This window comes from Eurypyga helias, unplaced genomic scaffold (assembly GCF_000690775.1).
Source record: "Eurypyga helias isolate BGI_N326 unplaced genomic scaffold, ASM69077v1 scaffold12096, whole genome shotgun sequence".
Taxonomy (NCBI): Eukaryota; Metazoa; Chordata; class Aves; order Eurypygiformes; family Eurypygidae; genus Eurypyga; species Eurypyga helias.
Genome location: NW_010256042.1, coordinates 1 through 23,178, shown reverse-complemented (window position 1 = coordinate 23,178; position 23,178 = coordinate 1). Strand labels below are relative to the sequence as shown.

The 23,178-nt window shown below is 36.2% G+C and overlaps 1 protein-coding gene across 1 annotated transcript in view; it reads right to left on the bottom strand.

Moving 5' to 3' along the window:
- Positions 1-14,601, bottom strand: part of CACNA2D3 (calcium channel, voltage-dependent, alpha 2/delta subunit 3) — a gene marked incomplete at its 5' end in the record, with an annotated part of 97,377 nt that extends 82,776 nt beyond the window's left edge. Inside the window, 10 exons of the mRNA XM_010153524.1 lie at positions 1,920-2,000; positions 2,613-2,734; positions 3,715-3,810; positions 4,149-4,242; positions 5,042-5,139; positions 5,293-5,338; positions 7,176-7,243; positions 9,121-9,182; positions 9,459-9,530; positions 14,476-14,601. Coding sequence (XP_010151826.1) covers positions 1,920-2,000; positions 2,613-2,734; positions 3,715-3,810; positions 4,149-4,242; positions 5,042-5,139; positions 5,293-5,338; positions 7,176-7,243; positions 9,121-9,182; positions 9,459-9,530; positions 14,476-14,601 — 865 coding nt within the window. The remainder of the gene's footprint in view (positions 1-1,919; positions 2,001-2,612; positions 2,735-3,714; positions 3,811-4,148; positions 4,243-5,041; positions 5,140-5,292; positions 5,339-7,175; positions 7,244-9,120; positions 9,183-9,458; positions 9,531-14,475) is intronic.
- Positions 14,602-23,178: the final 8,577 nt, after the last annotated feature.

Here is a 23,178-nt window from a genome sequence, read left to right as displayed (position 1 = left end):
ACTCCAAAATTAAACTAGGTGCTGGGTACTTTGTTGAAAGTTTTCTGATTAAAAAAGTAGGACTCAGAAGTTGCATTTAGGGTCTCCAACTAAAAGAGGTCAAGAATAATGCACATATTCGTTTGTCTGAATGGCTGAGTGACAATTTCATGGAAAATGGTTTGTACAGAACCAGAGAAGCCTCCTGCCCCAAAAAACCAATACAAAATAAAAGGTGAGTATGCAACTGTACAAGAAGAAAGAGAAAATACTTCATACAGAAAAAAAATTCTAGTGCACAGCTTCTAAAATTTACAGAAATAAAAGTTAAAAACTACTGATGTGCTTCAGAATGTAAACACACTTCATATTTTTCATGGCATTATGCGTTTACAGGTATCATGGAAATCTTTTATGTGCCTTGGTATTAAAATCTTTGAAGACCCTGTCTTTATTTTAGATCGAAAGTATGGGACCCAAGTAATTTTGAATGTTCAATATTATACAGAATTACTGGGGAAATCAAAGCAACATCTGCCTCTCTCTTTCACAATTGATACCAAAAAAAAAAAAATCAAAGCTTGTTGACACAGTATTACAGTTGGTTATATGCAATGCCTCCTTTAAGTCAACACTGAACTGCACATGCTAGTGAGGAAAGAATAAATTCTAGGATGCCTGTCAACCCTATATATTTTACAGATGATGGTAAACTGTACAATGAGCTTTTTCCTAACTCCAAATGCTGGAGCCTTCTAGAAATAACATGTCAACCTTCTTCATTGTACAGTGAGGTCTCTTAATTACATCTTCAGCAATTTGCAGATATCTGCACTGACATTAGTTTATAAACACTGATTTATGCTTTAACAGAAGTATGAAGTCATAAATAGTATTTTCTGTTATATTTTGGTACAGTTCATTAATTTGTGAAGAATGTGTTCACACAAACTGGTGTCAGAAAGGGTCTTCCTTTAAAAATCCTTTATGTTATAAAATCTATTATTATTACTGGACACATTCTGTGTTTGAGGAAACATATTAGAGATTTTCCAATTATCTGGCACATTCTTGCTCTTTTAGGATTGTATTCACTGTATGTTACTGCATTTAAAATCGTATTTTAAATATAAGAAGAATAGGATGGTTCTTGCTTTGTGTGGTAGGTACCTAATTTTCCCTGAGATAAGACAGCTTTGATTTCTGGGATAATAAACTATCAGATTTCTCTAAATTCTTTCCTTCTTCAAAGTCACTAACCATTTGGAATGAGGGAAAGCTCTTCAGAAAAGCATCAGAACTTGAGTGAGGAACATCCAACAATTTCAAAATTAATTACTCTTATTTTTAAATCTGTATGTTTTAGCTCTAATCTGTCATTGTCAAACTTCACCTTTTAGTCTTTAACTACTGTTATCCTCGTCTGACAGACTGTAGAGCTTTGTTATTCAATTTATATACTCTGATCAAATCACATATCTAATAATTTAGTCAAAATTAACCCTTTGCATTATTTGCTATAGGACAGGATTTTCACTCCTGAAGACTGGGTGGAACCTTTAAACACTTCCTTTCACTTAACATAATATATTCTGACTTACTATGATACAGAATTATATCTACTAAAAATGTCTAAAAATTGTGTCTACTAAAAATGCTGCACTGATAATGGTTATTACCATTAAGTCAAAATCCATAGCTCACAGGGAGCTTGGATAGTCCATTAGTAAAGGATCAAGTTCTTAGGGAGAGGAGATATTACGTGTTCTCTACACTAAGTCATTCAGTTATATTTATAGGTGTAACTGATCTCTCCCTCATCCCCTCTTCTTAAAAGATGACATTCCTATGTTAATTTCCTGTTCGCACAAAAGTGAATGTGAGGATCTCAAACTGCGTTTAAAAAAATGAACAAAACAAATAAGCTATAACAATTTTACCTGCAACAACTGGAGATTTTCTGTCATCCAAAAGCTGTATAGCAGTACTGGCTGTCACTACATTGCTTTTGTTTGCGGTTTCTGCAGGGTATATTAAGAAAAGAAAAATCAAATTGTAGTAACTTCTTACAAAATGAGGAAATTGAGCTTTTTTCCCCCAGTCTGAAGTAACAGTAATGAGGAAATTGAGCTTTTTTCCCCCCATTTTGAGGTAACAGTCCACATGTACTTAGTGCTCAGAAAATAAGACAGCAAACATCACGTTCTACGTATGCAGAAAACATACAGGCACTGCCATTTCAAAATTCCTCAGAATCCCAACAATCTTAAACCAGTGAAATAAGTAATCAATTTTTGCTTTCTCTGCTAAAAGTGACAACAAAGGTGACAATTCTCATTAGGTAGGGCTTCTCATTAATGTGGACACTTGTTTTGCTGGAATTGTCTTGCTTAAAATATGAGGCTGTAAGTTCCGTGCAACTATTAAAACTGTTACACCCCATCTTGGGGTTTCACCTGGAGTCCTGTAAAAGACGCACCTGGTCAAAGGACCAGTAAATTAGCTCCACATTTCAATACATATTTTAGAGTAACACTGGAGATTAGCTACACAGCCCACTCTGTACTGACATACTTGGAATCCTTTCAGCATCCTATATGACTCAGCATGGGGAGAATGACAAAATTATAGACCTGTACTAAACGGGATTGAATAGACAAAGCTCCCAGGTATTTGCTCAGCAGCTCTTCTGTACCAGAGTGGAAAATGGTCAGCATTAAAAATGTTCTCCTTATCTTCAGCAGTCAGGAAATCTCTTGAGAAAGAAGAGAGAAAGAAAATACTTATTTGTCGCATGGCACGCAGTAGTTTCTAGGGTACCAGAAACTAATTTCACAGCGTACTTTTCAAATAATAATTAAGGGGTGGTAGTGGACAACTACATGCTCTATTCTTCAATCATTACAGAAGAAAGTTTGGGTCAGCCAGAGCAAGTATGGTCTCCAGTCTGTTGTTCTGGTCCACTGTCTAACAGTAACAATCTGCAGTGCTATTGATCTCACCTGTCAGGCTACTCACACAACAACAGCATTTTGTGGCCAGATAAGCACCGTATAATTCTATATTCCATAACCTTAGTTTATATTAATATCAGGTGCAGGTTTTGGCACGTATAATGCATATAGATTTGCCTGACAATGGCAAACTGCTGCCTGAAGAAGTCATTAATTATGGGACCTTATTTTACAGCTCTCCACTTTAAGAAACCTCTACCTCCACTAGATTGCATCATGTCTAAGTGAAATTGGAAACTCCTGAATGATGAGACCTCCTGATTAGTCTTTCACCTAGTCCACTTCTGTCACTTGGTTTATTTCAACACCAAAAATTTTCCAGAACAATAACACAAAATCCATGGAAAAGTTTACAGAGATTTGGGTTTAGATGGGATGATAATAATAATAATAAATAAATAAAAAATATTCTCTCTACAAATGTAGCATATTCATAACTCTGCTCTAAAGAATAAAGATGTGAGACTGACTCCAGGGCAGTGAGGGGAAAGTAAATGTATGGGCTACAGGTATAAAATAGGTCATTGTTCCAGATGTTCTAGTTGAAGAAAGAATCTAAGGAATTCTATAATATCTTTTAACTTGTTCTACATATCTCAGTGCACCAGCATAAAACCTTGGGAGAAACAGTTAGATGGGCTTCCTAAAAATAAACTACCACCTTTGTTTGTTTGGGTTTTTTTCCCCTCATATGGCTGCCAAGCACAGCTTAGTTACTTACTGATTAGTAAGCTGTTCTGGACCCACAAACAGGTTGATACGAGATAGTCCAGTCCGTGTTCCAAGGAAGGCAACTTCCACCCCCTTGTCAGAGTTTCTGAAATAGAGCAGAACACAACCAAAGATTACGTTTCCAGACAGTGAACAGATAAAGTGGTATTACTGGTCACAGAAACTACAAGTGTACACATTTTTGAGAAAGAAAATTCTAAGTATATTTCCTTTTTTTTTAATGCTTTTTAAAAATTTAATTCATGTAGGTTTTGGAAAACATACAATGTAGAAATTCTATGGAGATCAAGAGTCACTAAAAAATCCAAGACAATAAATTTGGTAGGGTTTGTGGGTAGGGATTACATGAAAGTCATAGAATAAAAGGGCGTGGCATACAGAAATACTACAAATTCACCCGTGACTGACACACAGTTTGCTTACTCTGATTTGTTTAACGCTAGACTGGTCCAATACGCTTCAATGGGTGCACTCACGACTGCATCAAACAAAACTTCCTGGATCAATTCTTTATCACCTGTTCCAATACATTAAAATCAGTAAACAAATGTGCATAGAGATAATACTTTTTTAGATGACAAAACAATGATTTTTTTTACTGTACTATATTTTATCTGTGATATGCATTCAAACTATTTGCACTATTAAGCATTTACCATGTAAATGTAATTACTATGTAATTTACTATGTATGTATTTTACCACAATTCAGTTTTTCATATATGATTTCATTGCACTAACAACTTTAGATTAAATATCAAAAGGTGATTCTCCACTTTATGCAACACATCCATGTACATATTGCCGAATGCTCACATTTGCACAATGACACAAGGTTAAAACAATTAAGTCTACTAACAGGCACAAAAGCTCTACATTTCTGAAAATATCTAAAATATGCACTTATGCATCTGAATTTTTTTTTCCTGCTACGCAGTTCAGAAATGCTAATTGCATACACATTCTCCTTAAAATACTTATGAAATATCTGGCATAATCTTTAGAGGTGTGATCCAAGGATTGATTCAGATCAATCCTGTTTAACTGATAAAACCAGATGGAGCAGTAATATTGCACAGTACAGCTACACCATCTGAACAGAAACTTGCATGTTTGGTTCAGACATACTCTTTACCATAAAAGTCAGAAATTTGTATCATCAATATCTTTATTGATATCCTGGAAAAAGCTCAAACCCAAATGAGATTCCAAATTAAGATCAGCCAATTTACCACCGGTTAAACTAAGTAGCTTTGCATTTTGTAGAAGGTTCAGTACAACATTTTTTAGCTGGGGTAAAGCCTACAGAATACTTGCATTGCAGCAATGGCTCTTTTCCTGTGAGGTAGCGTTTAATTGCTTCTAACTGAGTCATCTGACGGTGTTCAGGATGTAAGTCAGTGTTGCAATAGGACCTGTGAACACATTGTTAAAGCATTAAGACGTTAATATGTATAAGCATGATCACTGTTTGTCTTTGAACGTAAGGAATTGGGCTCAGCAAGCACAAATGATAGGAAACCAAGAAGGGTAACAGACACCAATTTCATGCTTTGTTTAAGGCTCACCATTCATCTGCTAAAGATACATCAGGGTGTTCTAAATCATGTAGGCCTGTAAGAGGAATCATAATGGGTTATTTAGGGAGCAGTTGTGGTAACAGATGATTATTTACATACGCTCTATAGCATAAACCTTTCCTTTTTGGATAGTGCAATATTAACACAATTTAATAAATCACAGTAAACTACCTTCAAATACACTTTATGGACTAACAAACTGGCAAAAGCCAGCTAAATCAGATCTAAAACTGAAAAGGTAGGAAAAACTTGTTCTGTGCTGATGTGTTTAACTTATATAAATCATTCACATGATATATCTGAAGTTTGGAAGAAAACTTGAGCAAAGAGAAATACACACTGGTAAAAGACTCTTCTTTGTCCTCCTTTGATTCTGTTTGTCTACTAAAGTTCTTTATGCTAAAATTTCACTAGAGTTGTTATCTATCTCTTAAAAACAAACAGAAAACCCCCAAAACAACAACAAAAAACCCTCCAACTTTAAAAAGAATAAATCCCTCAAAACCTAAGCACACAGCCCATGAACACAAACAGCAATTTACAGGATTGTTCAGAATTGGTTTATTGTACTAACAGGTCATGCAAATGCTTGTAAATAAGAACTATATCATTAGTTATATAGCACAATAAAAATGTACTTTGGCAATTTTAAAAACTCTGAAAACACTTATCAATAGACAATAAGCAAACAGAGTTCAGAAGGCAGGGTCTGGGTTTAAACCCCCTGAGTACGTAATAAACAATGGCAGAGCTACAGGGATTAAGGAAAGCAGGGAAGTCAACACCAGAACCATAATTACAGTCCTTGGGGAGGACAGTGAGGTGTCAGTGACAGAGAATCAGTGAAGAGTGGGAGAAAAGGAACAGTTAGTTGTGGCTATGTTAACATTTCTGGTGGTGCATCCAGAGGAAATATCAGACAGACTGGCTGAGATGTATGGCTGGATTAAAGAAAATAGGTGAGAGCGATGCTGGGAACAGTTCGGAGAGTAAGCAGCTCCAAGTCTCCTGCTGTGCTTTCTTACCATATAGACATGTATTTGTGTGCAAGTGACTTAAACTTTAAAGCATTGTTTTTTACATCTCTCTAGTGTACAGGAGAGTATTCATGTCCCAAAATACAGCTGGGGAACAAACACCTGAAGAAATTAACTATCTTATTCAACATCACTGACAAAACAAGAAGCAGAATTAAAAATAGAGACTTAAGCATAAAATCAGAAAGCATTCTTCTACTGAAACTTTTTTTGCTCAGCAACTGCTAAAACTTCTCAACCCTCTCTTCACTCTTCTGAAATGTCTCTGCTCTTCCTTAATCTTCAGGAAACTTTTGTTTTGATCTTGTTAACTAATTAAAAACTTCATCACCACTCACAGCTGACCCCCCATTCAGTTGTGGACTTATCAAAAAGTAAAACCATAAAGAAAGAACAGTTCTTCCCTGCTTACTTCTACTGTTATAAAAATGCAAAACGTAAATCCCTGTAGACAATGCCCAAATTAGTCATAGCTCTGAGAGATCTCAATGTGTAGTCTGTGTACAAAAAAGCCAGAGCCTCTACAATGCTCCCAGTGGTTGCTTCATTCAGAAAACACCACAAAAACTTAACACTGGACCGTAAGTGATCCTCTGGAACACAGAGAAGAGGATGGAAGATGATTCCCATTTAAAGAAGATTCAGAGACAGTCTGACTACGCTTAACATAAATGAGGGGGAAGAAAAAATAAATCCCATGAAGTAAAAGTTCTTTAAAGAAAAAAAAACAATCTAGTTGCCTTATGGAATCTGCAGACAAGCATACAAGCTTTAGGTCTACCAAAACAACAATAAAACCACTGTGTAAGGAACATGAGAAGGTAGGTATCTTACCTTCTTCTACAGTTACATTCCCCCTGAAGAAATATTTTCCATGTCCTCTAGAGAGAGCCACACCTAAACTGTGCAGAGAAATAAAGCAGACCTTGAAATCTGTGAGACAAACAGTAACAGACATTCAGAGCTATTTTCATTTCTAACATTTCCAGCTAGTGTACTACGACTAACTTTAAAACTGCTTGTTTCCAAACCCTCAACGATCATATTCATTGTTCAAATAGCTGCTTTAGTGCGTTTTCAGTTCTGATGTGCCTGGAACAATCGGCTGTATTTATGTGTGCTTAGAGGTGCAGTAAACTATTGCTCAGCATGAGATTTCTTCAGCTGAGCCTTGAACATGCCCATGGTCTTACAGAGAAGGAGACAATTTTTTGCAAACCAGACTAAGCTGTTGAGAAGTTACGTAAGTGTGGGAATCAAAGGAGCTACTGAGAGGAAAAGAATTTCTCATCATGACTCCTCTTAGACTAATTTTTCTGTGATTCATATTTTTAGCTAGCTTAACTTTTTTGTATTGACTTCAGCTTCATAAACTCTCACAAGTTACATGCCCAGTTTTGATCTGGTCTTTAGTTTGCCATTTAAATTACTCAAGTTTAATGAACTGGCTGGGAAATCTTGTGCCTCTTCCTATTGAACACCAACACAGAATACCTTCTGGCATCCATTCATTCAAGGGGATTACATCAGGCTGGGAACCTGCCAGTAATCAGTAAGGCTGAAAATGCATGGGCTGATACTTTACGTACACGTAGAGGCACCAACTCCAAGAGCACACATGCTACAATCAACACCTCAATCTGGAAATGGGCTGAATAGTAAACATCTTTGACACTACAGTGTATATTTTAATAATTGTTGCCCCTGCTGTCTTCCTGACTCTATACTCCTACCCTTCAAAACTATATACAACTATATACAGCTAAATACTATATACAACAATTCAACAACAATTCAACAAGTGCTGAGAAAGGCAGGACAGTTTTCCTACTGTATTTCTGTCCTAAGAATCAGAACTCGCACTGCACACATATATATAGCCCCATATCTGTTTACTAGATAGGGTAAGAATATGACAGTGCCACAGGAGGAAGGGGGGGAAGACCAATAACAACACCCCACACACACACCCCCACAATTAGATTAAAAACATGAAACAAAACAACTCCACTGAGTTTTAGCACCATGTGTGAATTTTAACAAGAATAAACAGAGATCAGAGAAATGTGCCTATATTTTCTCTCTGTGGAAATGGAGCTCAAGTTCTATGAAACGGTTCCATTGAAGAAAATTTCAGTTGAGTATTGCAACTATCAGCCTCCTGCTTTAAGCACAAAAAAAGTGCAGTTAGTATTCTTTTATTAATGTATTATTTTTAATTCAATTATGAGCATTTTTAAGTGACTTCCTGACTCTCTTTTCTTTTTTTTTTTTTCCTCCTAAGATGCATGCCAAAATAACATGGCTGACTTACTGAGTTTTAGTTATACAAATACACTGAAGGTAGTTCAGAGAAACAAAATATCCAAACCTCAAATTGGAAGTGAAATCCTATCTCATTTTACATTACATTTTTGTTGTGGAAAAAAAATCAAAATGGGGCTCAATATGTAGTTACTTAAATGGATTATAGTATTTATAGCTCTCCAAGTACTCACGAAAGACTTTCATTCAATGTAAACCTCAACTGAGTATTTTTTTAATGAAACGTAAGCCATGACAAACACTGATTTTGCTTGTGTGAGCTTGCACAAAATTTCCATCCCTGGAAAAGCTGGAAGGAATGCTGGTAGGCTCCTTTTCCTTGCTATTTTCAGCATTGTCCAGGGATATTTCATTGTCAACTTTTGTTGATGAGCTTTTAATGAGTTCACAAACTCGGTACAAATGCAAATCCAATGAGTCTGATGAAATGTCCATTTATTATGGTCGGCTCTACCTGAACGGAGTACCCTTGATGTCTGTATAATAGTAGTCATTTGTCATCACCAATACCCGCTTCTAGGTTCAGAACAAGAAAGTCAGAAGGGGAGGGGGGGGGAAGAAGTTAGTTATAAGAAATGTATAAAAGATCAAGTGGTTAGTCACTGATAAAATTACAAGCAGTGTTTACATTCAGTGAGTGGGAAAAAAAAAAACAACACAAAAAACCAAAAACAAACAAAAAAACCCCCAAACACCACTGCAAGGAGTCATACTTAAGGCAATCTTAAAAATTGTTTTAAAAATGAACTGCTTGCTTTATATTTAATTGGAATAATATTTTATACATTGTACCCCTTTGTCCACTGTCTTCTTCACTTCCATGGAAAATTTCCCTGTTTTCCGATTCACCATTGCATTTCGAAGCTGAAATGAAGGAAATGTGTGTCAATTCCTCTATTTGCATTTTCTGTAATTCTATCAACTCTGAGCTCTCTGGTACACTCATTTGGCCCAAGCAGTACTTAATTTTCTTAATTTCTTCATTTTTGGTAGTTCGACTACACATTGAACACCACCATTACAGATTTTATTATTGACTTGTATAGACCAAGGCTGCCACACAACTCTCTGCATCCTTCAGAGTAAAATAGCTCTTTGTGTAGGAATCTGGACGTTATGTGAGATAACCAGTGTAGTTTCCTACTGCATAGGAAAATAAGGACTAGGTTCCCCAGTGGATTTAGCTGAAGCTAGACCAGGGCTCAGTGTTTGAATACATCAACAATTATCATATAATAACAAAGCAAAAAAGAGAAAACCCCACTTACCCAACACTATTCATTCTGCTTCTGCTTAATACTCTACATTGGGCTGCATCCTAAAGTAGCACCAGAAACTGTATCCTAACTGCATCAGAAATTAAGAACTAGCAAAGGAATTACAGCTCCTTTGGTCAGTAACCTCTTCCAATAGGAACACACAGCTGCAGTGCTCTGTGAGATTCCCTCTGGTTCTCCACTGATGTCCAAGCCTCCCTTGCAAGGTAATAAATTTTATCTCTGTGATGGAAGCCCTAGATCAGTCACAGCTTTAATTATTGTCCTGGACCTCTCCCTTCCAAAGTTGTCCAAAAGACTTTTTAAATCCCCTTCAAAACAAGTTTCTCATTGCTATATAAACCAAAACCTCAAAGCATCTAGGGAAAACCAAAAATAAGTTTGGAAGTGTTTATAGACAATGGCTTATCTGCTCTGCAAGTTAAACCTGTCACTTTTTAGATTACCACAAACACTGTTTTTCTGTAACTTCATTGTTGCCTCTATATGAGCTGCAGGATCCCAGATCTGTGCTGCAAAGTCTCTTACCCATCACCTCTAAAAAGTCTTCCCTTCACATACCTATTTGCTCCTTAGGAACAAGAGCCTTCCTCCCAGAGCTCACCACCAGCTGTCACAGCCTCTCCCTTAGGTGAACATGACACGATGATGAGAAGAAGAATGAAAAAACCCAACTGTCCCCCAGGTCTATAAGCCAAATGACCTGCAGTGTCCCTTAGAAGGAGTACACACTACGGTGACACAGCTGGCCTGAGAGCAGGGTCCCTGGGCTGAAACTGAAGAATGACAAGGCATGGCTTTTGAGAATCCCTCAGCCAAAGCACTTTGAATTTATCAGTTCAGGACTTTAGGGAAGAAATAAGAACGTTACTGTTTAGCAGTTAAACCATCCATATGGTGTAATATTTTATTTGACTGCTGTTAGATTTACAAATGGAAGAAGTAACTTATTTTGCTTATATTTTTAATTAATGGCACAAATGCAGAAGGTTTAGGGTGATTGTTTCAAGATATCTTCAATTACAAAGTGAAATTTGTTATATTTACAGGATTTTTTTTGTGGTAAGAAGCACCTATAAATCTTTGGCAGCTGTAATTTTCATTAAAATAGGAAAATTCCACTATCATTGAACAATTCACACTCCCTCCTCAAGGATATTCAAAATGCAGGTTAACAAAATGAGCATATTTATGTGTCTTCTATTTCTTATCTATCTGAACACAATTTTGAACATCGTGTTCTTGAAAAATAAATATCTCCTGTTCTCAAGTACCTCATGCCAGATTGGCCAATTCAGTCAGATTTTAACGAAAAATTATGAAGATAGTCACATCAATGCTCTCTGCAGGCTTTTCAAGTTAGCATGGAGTGAAAAGAATGACCAAATGTGCCAGCAAAATACCTGGTTTTATTTTCACGAACAAGTTGAGCATGGCTGACCTATGAAAAACTGCAAACTTTGCAGCTCTTTAAATTTAATTCTGGGGCATCTAGATTTGAATTAACAGTCTTACTCTTCTGTCAGTGTGTGTAAAAGAATAATTTTTAGCTGGAGGCATGTATAAAATAAAGCAGATATTTTACTGTGGATTTTTTCTAACAATACATAATAGGCAATTCTAGAAATATTTTCCCATTTTAAGTTTTGTGGTTTTGGACTTGGAGAGCTGGTCTTAATTAACCATATACTTTCTAACATTTACAGAACAGTTCCATTTATCTTTAACATGGTTTTCATTTTTCTCCTATTGGTGCCTGCAGTTGTCTAAGACCCATTCCTCCCACAAGCCTCAGGCAAGTCATAGATTTACTAAAAGGGCCTCCAAACTCTCAGTAGTGTTTAAGATCAAGTCTGCATGTGGGATTTAGAGTTTTACTTTTCTGTGTTTTTTTTTTTTTTTTCCACTTGCTGTGATTACATTTCTTGGCTTTGTAATCTGGTTTCTCAGCTCTTCCGCAGTTTCATCTCCCTCCTCAAATGCATAAAATAAGTACTGCCTCAGTTGGCTTCAAGCCCCAGAACATTCATTCATGGTCTTTTGTATTTGGAAAAAAATATTTCATTCAGCTAGAAATGATATTAAAAGAATTTTAAGAAGCGAGTTAAAGAAAAAAGAAGTCTCTGTCCAAATCAAAACTCCTTGTCTTTGGTACTGCATATCCCAAACTTTTGCTGGAAGATACCGATAGTTTAATAAGCTGATGCAAAGATTTCTATTTCTAATAAAATGCACCAACAACAAGATAGCAGGTACTGTTAATCTGGAAAATGTACTGATTAATATATATTTACACCAACTCTCCTTCATGGTGAAAAAAATCTAATCTTGTTTCTGCCACCTTTTCCTTATTGAGAACTAGAGAAAATCTATTTCTTCACCTCTTCAGAATAACACATTTTATTCCTCCAACTAAATATCTTCCAATCAGTTGCTAACAACCCAATTCCATTGCTGTAGTATGAGATCATTCTATATTCTTGGAAAAATATTTAAACATTAATTTAAAGTGGTAAAAAGTAAGAGAATGTCATAACCAGCTTTCACATAAGTGCTTCATGGGAGAAAAAAATATACCAGTAGTAGTTAATATTATTAAAAGTAGCTATGTGAATACATTAATTCTTCCCCTCTACAGGTGAATAAACAATGCTTTACTACCGAAGCGTGGAAAAAATTAAGAACATCAAATCCAAGGTCTTGGGTGAAACAGAGTCACAGGTAGCTCTCAAATCAGTAAGTTACTTCAGTAAGTTACTTAAGTCTCCTACACAATATTTACCATTTGCACTCAAAGTTAATAATATTAAGGAGTTGTTTTCATGTGTATTCAGATAAAACCTCCATTATAAATACAACAATTTCAAACAATGTCACAGAAATAGTTTAATGTTACATTAACTGAATCACTGAATTTATATTAGATATGATTAAAAATGAGGGATTAAAATTGTAAAAATTAAGAAGACAAATTATTGGAAGAAATAAAAATAATTTAAAAAAACACCAAAGAAAAACAATTTAAAAAAAATCATGAAGGTTTAAAATCTGTACTTAACTACAGCAATAAGATTTGAAAGGAGAAAGTAAATTTTAAAAGGTCATTTGCAGAGGAACTGGCTGAGTAATCCACAATCAAAGAAAAGACAAAAGGCAAGGTACAAAATATGAAGTCAATGTGATCGCAAAGACTGCAGAAAGCTTTTACAGTATATGAAAATCTAATGAGAAAGGCTTACATAGTGCTTGCATAGAAAACTTTACAAAGCTATAGAAGAAACATTTAAAAAAAATTTGAGTGTGCACTCCAACACAACACTTTAAATAAGGAAGTAAGGTGGCCTCCTAGGACAGGATGAGGACAATCTATCACCTGATGGAACAGACATTGCTTAAAACATCAATGAACTGTTTCACTATTCACAAAGGGGGTGGAGAGCAGGAGGAATGTGAGATATATATTTTGAGAACAGGGATCAAGAAATTAGTACATCTGAAGACTGACAAGACTCCAGGGACAGTTGTACGTGATCCATCCCAGATTTCGGAAGGACATGTCAAAGTAAATATGGGAACTTCAGTGGATATATTCAAAACCTCTGGAAAAGTAGAGGTATGAGGGACTTGAGACAAGCTAACACAGTGCTGATATTTGAGAAGGGATTGAGGAGACATTTATGAAAAATATAGACATGTAGTCGTGACTTTGGCAGTAGGGAACTTATGGGAAAAACTAAATTACAAGACAGAAAGGGGAACACCTGGAAAGTTACGATTTAATTAAGGACAGTCAGCACAGATTCACACAAAACGAATCATGCCTAACAAATCAGATTTATTGAGGAAGTAACAGAAAAACCAGGCAAAGGTTAAGCCATGGACATAAGGAAAGCTTTTGATACAGTACTGCAGAAAAGGCTAAGCTGGCAAGGGAGATGGAACACTGAAAAATTAGTTTAATGGAAGGGATTGTGTGCATAACAGCTGATAGGCACAGAACACATGCTTCTGCAAATACCCATGTGTCTGAAATTAAGAGCTGGGAGTGAATCTATGCTGTGAACAGAGGTCAGAGAATCCAATTTTGTTTATTTGTCTGATGTTTTTTGATTTTGTACATCAAGGAACACAGCTCTCATTACTTCCGTTAAGAAGAGAGGGATCTCAGGGAGAGAGGGTAAACTCATTCCTAAAGTTCTGAGTTTCAGCAGTTGTCTGGCCCAGCCCTGGAGAGATATGCTATTCCCTTTTCTAGCACTGTATTTTCTATCTAGAAAAAATACACAATGGAATGCAGGGAGACTGTAAGGGTAATGACCAAGGATACTAAGAGTCTGTTTATGGTATATGCATATGGAACAAGGAATCAATACAAAACAGCTACAAAAATCTGAATGAAGTAAAAGAACCTATTGTCCTTGCCTTCCTGAGGGCAGTCAGGTGGCCTCTCTAATGACTCCTTAAACACTTTCCAGGTACAGTAGTGGGATGCAACAAAGTTTTATGTCAGGGTTTAAAAACACATCACTTACCACATCATCTCTGTCTTCCCACTCGACCTCAGAAAGATCCACACTACTGTAGTTGGGCTTTCTTCGTTTCTTTCCCTCTTCATACTGGCATAAAAGAGGTGAAATATTTAGCACACCCTGTTTTACCTGCACAAAGTTTTTGTATCAGATTTTAAATATTTACTCCTTGCATACTGATTGCATGCAACACACATCACAGTAGGCATCTTAACTCATACAAAGTGCACCATAATGCTACGTAAATGTTGTCTGTGAACTGAAAACCTATATCACACATGGTTATTTGCATAATCTCTTGCCATGATACAAAACTGTTCATGATGGACACGCTGGGAAGTCAAACTCAGCAGTTGTACCTTCTTCTCTCCATATGGAAAATACATGAGACCTTGATCTTGTAGTTTATGTTAAATGTCTCAAACTAGTTCTTTCAGCTGTACAGGAAGTTATATTTACTATAGCTCTTATCAACAAAATGTTTACCCATTTCTCTTTAAACAAGATAAGACACAAGTCTTGGGAAGTATGGTGTTAACATTTGCTGATACTACATTTAATCTACAACTTCATGGGGGAAAAAGTAATACACCAATAATGATAATTTATAGTTTTTTATCACTAGTCACCATTACACTGTAAATCACACATTTAAAATAAACATTCTAGTGACAAATTGATTTGACACTGAGGTGTTTATAACGTAGGAAATTCTGCCCTCTACTGAACATTCAAAATCAGAGAGCCTACTAGTGTAAGAACAAAAACTTTGCTTGGTGGAAGAAGCAAATGGTATTTAGGAAGATCTGAGTAAAGAATCTAACTGGCTAAGAAAAACTATGAGAATATATTTGGAAAAAAAAAAAACCATTAAATTTGAGAGAGGATCAGCGTAATGTGAAATCTGGTCTTTTATCTTTTATGATGCATGGAAGTGGGAGAGAAGACCACAAGCCTTTCTGTGAAGTATGACAGGAGACATTGGGATTCTTTGGAAAACTCTCAAACTGCTTTTGTGACTCCCCAACAATATGGCATCATAGAAGGATAGCAAATGTACCTGTAAGGCAGTATATATAGTTGATTCTCCTCCCTCAGGGCGGGACAAACTATACCATAAACCAAACCTGTCAATGCTTCAGACAGCCAATTCATCACTGGGGCCAATGGTGCAGTAACTTTCAATCACATTCTGCAGATTACAGAGAGACTAGAGAGGCCAAAGAAAAAACCTGCTCTCTGAGCACTGAAGAAGGTTATTTCCATCCTGACTTTTTCCTCTTTAAATTAAAAGATTCTCATGTGAATACCACAGTTGCTTTTGTAAAATATTATTTAAAAATAGGCATGACAAAATCTTCTGAAGAACAGCAAACATTTAAAAATATTGACTACCGGATCACAAAGATTTTTTGAGATAATGGTAGCACTTCAAAGTTTCTTCTAGCACAGGTTTCACTGAGCCTCCTTAATTTTTGCTCATAACAACTTGGATATTTCTACAGATGATTCTTTTGGGAAACTATGTGGGATAAAATCTGCATCAATTCTCACTCTTCTTTTAAATAACAAAAAATCCTAGCAGCTCTGTTGGTGCAAGACTCAGGCTAACGTGAGAATTCATGCAGCCGCAATTGAAGAGTATTTTCATGTGCTCTTCTTGTCCCTCTGCTAGAAGTCACCACTATTCCACCAGCAAGGTTATCTACTTCTGGGCTAATGCTATTCAACACATGGGTAGAGAGATGTAAAGAATTTCTGCTTTCAGCACATGCTTGTACACTAGACTCTGAATTCAAGCAGCTCAATGCTAGGATTAATTCTAGCTACGTGACAGCTCTGATAGCCAGAGATAACTATACCCAACCAGTGAAATACAAAATCTGCAACCAACATAATTAAATCTCACAAGAATAAAATATGAGAGGAGTTCATTAGCAGGGCTTGGTTTTTGTAGCTGTTTTGCAAGCCTTTCATTATGTCTGCAGCTATATCAACATTATCTTTAATCTTTACAAGGAATAACCATGTATACTCTCTCTTGCTGCACCAGTTAACCAAACAAATCTTTGATCCGATTTAGTCATTCTAGTATAGAAATGGTTACAGTCAAGCTCTGAAATACAGAGAGCTACATAGAAGCTAGCTGGGACTATCTGAGTAAAGCAAACAGCTCCCGTATTTGTTCCAATGTTTAATTACATCCTTACTCACAGATGTTGAAGAGCTGCTGGGCTATAGTGCATTCTCAGACACATGTGCAAATTCTTACTTATGACAATAGGAGTTGATCTTGTGTGTCTGACACCAGGCTTCAAACACAAGACAAACCATTTGCATCATATTGATTATGGGGTTTGTGTTTATTTTAATCATACATTCCACACCTTGCACTCAAAGAGCAAAAACAAAATCCAAAACCAATCAAACGAAGAGCTGGATAAAACATTCAAAGTTCTGCAGCAAAGCCAGAATTGGAAGCATTCATGTCTTTAAAATTCAGATAAACCGAAACCAAAATCCCAATGCTCAAGCAAGGGTCAGGCTTAAACAGAGTTAGGACAGGAATTAATGAAGTATTGAGATGCCTAACCCCTCATTTAGCTCTTACATTTTAGGGACTACAGTGTAATTGCCTACACAGGAATTCAATAAGTGAAGAGTATGTTTATGTTATAGTTTGGAAAGGGATGACAGAAAAAAGAAAAACCAACCTCCAGCAAGGACAGGATACCCAAAACCAGCAATTATTTGTATATCTGTGTAACTTTGCTTACAAATCTAACCTTTATGAAGATATTACATTATTCCCAGCAGTAAATTTACATATCTTTATGCTTCTGTAACGAGAGCTTAAATCACAAATGCAAGTAGACCAATACAAAATACTTCATAACACTACTGCTCAATTGGCTATTCTTCCCTAGTTTCTTTCTAGCTTTATTGCTTAACTAATTTCTTAATAAAAGTTATTCATGGACATAAAAGCAATTCACCACCTTTTAAAAATGGCATTCATCTACATCTTTTTCTCTGGTAGCAGACCTAATCTTTTTATCTCTGAGACTCCTGGGTGAAGTATAAAATACTGATTGAAGGCTGAAGCCAAACCCATCTGCAAGATTACTATAAAGCATTGAAACAAATTATTATGGGACCCACTGGGAAAGACAGAAACTAGGAGCTCTACCAAATTACTCTGATTTAAGTACATGAGGAAAAGAGCTAGATTTAAACTGTGTGCTGTTAATCTACTTTGGCCAGTATAAAACATGTGATGTTATTATATAGTAGTTAACCCCTGGGAAGAAAAAAAAAAAAAATACTGAAAGTTTTCAAATATCTGGACTGCAATACAAGAACCTTTTAGTCTGTTCAAATTACATGATAGCTCCAACATATTTTTGTTTGTGGAAACAACACAGGAAATGATTTTGTTCAGTAATCAGAATGAACTTTATCTTACCCAGTATCTTTTATTTCAGGCTTGGCCAAACTCTTCCAGCACTGGGTGATTCAAACAACATGTGACGTGTACAGTTTAAAGACTGAATCACATTTTTTCACCACCCCGTATACAACCATTTACATGTGCCATTATTAAAATCTTTGCTTTGATTTTTTTTTTTTTTTTTTTAACACGAGCAGTCCCAAACCATCTGCATTGAATATGACCTGCCACGTGTTTATAGTCAGAGTGCAGCAATCTGATCACGGAGGGAGCAAGCTACATCTTAACAGCTGCAAGCCTTGGGTCTAAGGTGATTGGAATTTCTCAGACATGCTCCATCTGGATAATGGGGAGGTAGGAAAGAGTAAGTTGCTGTGATAGCTGCCTTGAAAGCATGGATAGATTTTCATGAACCTGCTTTGCCACACTTGTGAAATCATCTGTGAGAAAATATTACAGCAAGAAAGTATCTAGTAAACAGCAACCAAAAGCTAGAGAGGTAAAATAATTCCAAGGGAAAGCTCTTCCTTGCCAAACTATTTTCCTATGTACAAAAGTAAGGAATCAGGAACTGGAAAAACTCCTCCCATTTTAAAACATAGCATCAATCAATTTTCATCTCTTTGGATTAGTACTTCAAGATTAAGATAATGTATTAATCTGAACAGGATATGAGAATGTTACCTCTTTTTTGTTTAGAGGAGACAAACAAAGACGTTTTGCTGAGCTTTAATTCTACATAGTTAAATACACGATACAATTGCATGTATAACTGTAGCTTACATTAAGCCATTCTGTAAAGACATTCTTGTCTACAAAGTCTCATAGAAAAAGTTGAATGAACAAATATCAGAGGAAAAGCATCATTAACTAAAATGTCAGTTTTCCATATAGTTTTAAATAAACAGACACAAACCGAGTATATTATATCAATTCCCTACTCTAGCCTGTTATTCAGCTACCTCCTTCGTCTAAAATTCTGGACACTAACATTATCACTTATTTATTGTCTAGTGTAGCTCTGATTGACATAATGCAAAGATTGTGGCTGTTTGAATGGAAACTTCATTGAACCTGACTTTACTTGGTCAATGTCATGGCTGATACCAAGACCTTTATCAGCTATCCATCCCAGCATAATTGGCTACTGACTCACACTATTCCTTAGTGAGGTGACTGTGCAGGGGGAGATTAGGAGCAGAATCATCTGCATCTGTTACCAGACCTCCAAACATGTCTTCTTTGGTTTTTACACAGAATAAGGCAGGAGTATATTGCTACTTCCTTTCCTGGCTGCAAAGGGGAATACGTGCTGGATTGAGGAACTTCTCCAAGAAGAGCCATGCCCCCCTGCTATGTAAACATGCACAGAAAGGAAGGGGAGAGGGGCATTCCCTTTCTACTTTTCAGCAAGAATAGTAAGAATTCCAAATTTCAAATTCCTTTAATTATGGATTAAGTCCTTCAACACCAGTCCATTAATAAAATAATTCTTCTATCATAAAATATGTGGAGTATAAATACTATGAGACAAAGACAAGATAATGGAAAAAACAGTAAAAAGTTGTGAGAAGACAGGGGAAGAGATCAGTTCTACAGACTGATTCATACTCTGACATTTGGGAAAAAAACCCCAAACCACTAGCGAAAAACTGTGTTCACTCACTACTTTACCTGTCTCTATAACACCACCCGCAGCAACAGAGCTTTCATCCACCATGCGCTATGTGGCTCCAAAACATTCTGCCTGGGGACACATGTGAAGCAGCATCCTATCTCAATGTAAATCACTACTGCTTGGCTTTTAAGCTCTTAATTTCTTTTTTTTTTTTTCCTTCCTGCTCACATTAACCTGATTTGTCTTTTGTGATATTTTTATTTCATGATTTGTATCCAGTTTGTCGCCTCAAATGATCTTCTACTGATCTGCACTTAATCTTGATTTTGTAGTACACCCTTAATGGTCCGGTCAAAACCAAAGTTGTTTTCTATACAAAGCTCCTTATTTTAATATTAAAAAGGGTAACATCTTGATTTTCTTATGAAAATAGGAAGAACAACTTCCCTTTCCAAAGGGAGATTTCCATGACAAGCCTATTATTTAAGATTTTAATACAGAAGTTCCTAGTTTATGGTTGTCAGTAAAACCCAGCTATTTTGGACTGATTTTTCATGCCAGATGGCAGTGAAAAAATGTCACGCTATAAAAATTGCAGAAACACTGCAGAGAAAAGATGACAACAGGACCCATGTCATTTGCTAGGGAAAAGAGAACAATGCAATTCTAAGTTTCCAGGCAGAGAAAAAGTAGGAACAATTAGATGTGCTATGTACACAGAAGAACCCTCTGGCAAAGTAATAGAAGAAATAATTCTCATGCCATGTGTATTTAAATTACTCGTTTTATTTACACACATAACGTGTTTGCATTACAAATGGTGCAGTAATGTTTAAACTGATGAAACAAAATATGGAAATATAGAGAGTGAGGTACAAGCAAATACAAAAAATTGCTTTAAGTCACACACCTACAGACTGAGCTCAGCCAATGTACTCTTTGTCCACATTTTCAGGTGGATTGCAGTTGATAAGCAATGCGTCATGTATGTGATTTACCCCAATGAAAAAAAACAATCCCTCTATTTAGGATTTTATTTGCATTCTCAGGACCTTATCATTTGGGATTATGTAAAACTGGCAGCTGCTTATAATTATTTGAGGGTTTGAGTAGAAATAATTAAAAACATCTGTCTTTATCTTAATACTACCAGACTTAAACTCATGAGCTCGGTTATACCTAACTTCAAAGCTGAAAGCAAAGAATAAAAGAAAGCTTCACATATTGCTAACAAATTTTCAGTGATTCATTTATATGTACAAGCAGTTATTCAACAGCCTTCAAACCTTTAATTATCTTTTAAATATATGTAATTTTGCACTTCTAATTAGATAGCAATTTAATGCTCTCACAGGGATTCAGATGGGCTGTCTTTTTTGAAATGTAAACTCCAATAGGAATAATCATTGGCATTCAAGTGATTGAATTCTTCAGTTATTTAAATGAACGTGAAGCATTTACACTGTTCAAATCATTTAAATATTCTGCTGTCAGCTACAGCTGTAGAGTTTTATGGAGTCACTGAATAAAGCAAGGGTAACTGTAGGTTATCTTACGTTCCAGGCAGGACTCCCTAGAGAGAAATGAGATTTGCTGCTTATGAAAGGCTAACACTGCTTAAGTGGGGCATTAATGTTTCCCCTGAGACTTAAATTTCTCTGTTTTTCTATATTAGGAGAAACAAATTTTCCCTGAATTTACTGCTACAAAAGACTTAATACTGATCTAGCAATCTTAAAATACTCCAGGTCCCTTAGCTTAATAAAATATATTGTGACAGTCAACAGTTTAAAAGGGTAACTTACTCAGGATGCTAACCCACCGATACATTTCGGTGAGGGTATTGCAATATATACATGGGTTTTGATTTCTATGTGTCACTTTCCCTATTGACTGACCAAATTAAAGATGCGCATAATTTTAAAGAAAATGTATCAGTTCAATTGGTTTACAATTATAAAAATTGCATTCACACACAGCCATTCAAAAAAAATTTTTAAAAATCACCATTAATAGCTTTCCAGAACTTACACTGCTCTTAATTTCTCATAGAATCATAGAATGGTTAGTGTTGGAAGGGACCTTAAAGATCATCTAGTTCCAACCCCCCTGCCATGGGCAGGGACACCTTCCACTGCACCAGGTTGCTCAAAGCCACATCCAGCCTGACCTTGAAGACATCCAGGGATGGGGCATCCACAACATCTCTGGGCAACCTGTTCCAGTGCCCAGTATGACTGCATAATTCCATCTTCTCAAAGAGATAGAGGATTTTGGTTTAAACTCAGAAATATTATGAAATCTGTAGTCATCATGGATGTTATTACATGAATTCATAAGTCATAACACATTTGTAATCTTACATTTATCAAAAAAAGGTAGAATCTGGATAAAAGATGCAATTCAATTCCATAATATATATGTTTTTCTTTAAATGCATATTTTCCTTAATTGAGGAACTTGAGCCCCTTGCTCAAGAACTTTGAGTATGCTACCCTAAATGAACCTAATTACTGAAAACAAAATCTCCCTGTACTCCCTGAACAAAAATACAAATTCCATTGCCAACGGTGAATCAAAAAAAGCCACAGGCTTCACAAAATGTACTAGCAATCTTGCTATTATTCACTGGAAACCACACAAATACGAGGAGTGAGAGGCAACAGTTACAAACCCCTAACACCAGATAAGATTCGCACAGGTGTTAATCTGTGAGTCTGGCAGACACTAATCTTGCAGTGGCATTTCTTAATTTCTCTGTAATCCTACCACACTTTCCTAAGACAGCAGTTTTCCTCTGGCACCAACATTTAACAGACTACATGGTGACAGTTACAGTAACGAGCATTCAGCCACAATTAATATGGTGGTTGTTTTTAAGCGTATGTAAAGAGTATATCTCACGTTTGTTACTCCCCCTTCACACTCAGCAATCTCATTTCTTTGGCAAACCGTAATATCATCATAACACATTTTGCAATTTAAAACTTAACGGAGTAACACCCAGCATGCTGCAAGTGCCAACAGGGTACTGAAAAGCAAGCAATTCGACCTGACATAAAGGTTGCGGAGACAAACTTTGTCCTCATGTACACGTTTCAAGCACGTGTGAGGAGCCTCAGAAACCCAGTTACTGCCTTGGAAATCTCAAAATTCACTTTTGAACCCCCAGACAAATAGGGTGTTCTTTTGGGGTTTGTTTGTTTGGTTTGTTTTTGTTTGTTTGGGGTTTTTGGGGGGTTTTTTGGTTTTGTTTTTTTTTAATAAGCCATGGTTTTAAACCTAAAATAAAACTTGAAATAAAATTCAGAATTACATCATACAATTTAAAACATTCTCTTGTGGAACATAAAATAATACTCCGTAAAAATAGACTTTAATCAAACCGCAGCATGTAGGAGTATTTTGAAACATCGTTACCATCCTCTCTCGTTTCTTCTGTTGTTGATGAGAAAGGCACCCTCAGAAGGGTATCCCGTGTAAAAAGACATGTCAAACGTACTCATCCGGGATGTAATTAACAAAATAAATTTTAGAAATAGGGCAGAAGGATGAGAAAGGCATTTTTCCTGGGCTGAGATGCGTTTCTGGCCGCCTCCGGCGCAGCCCGGCCCGACTGCGGGCAGCGGCAGCGCAG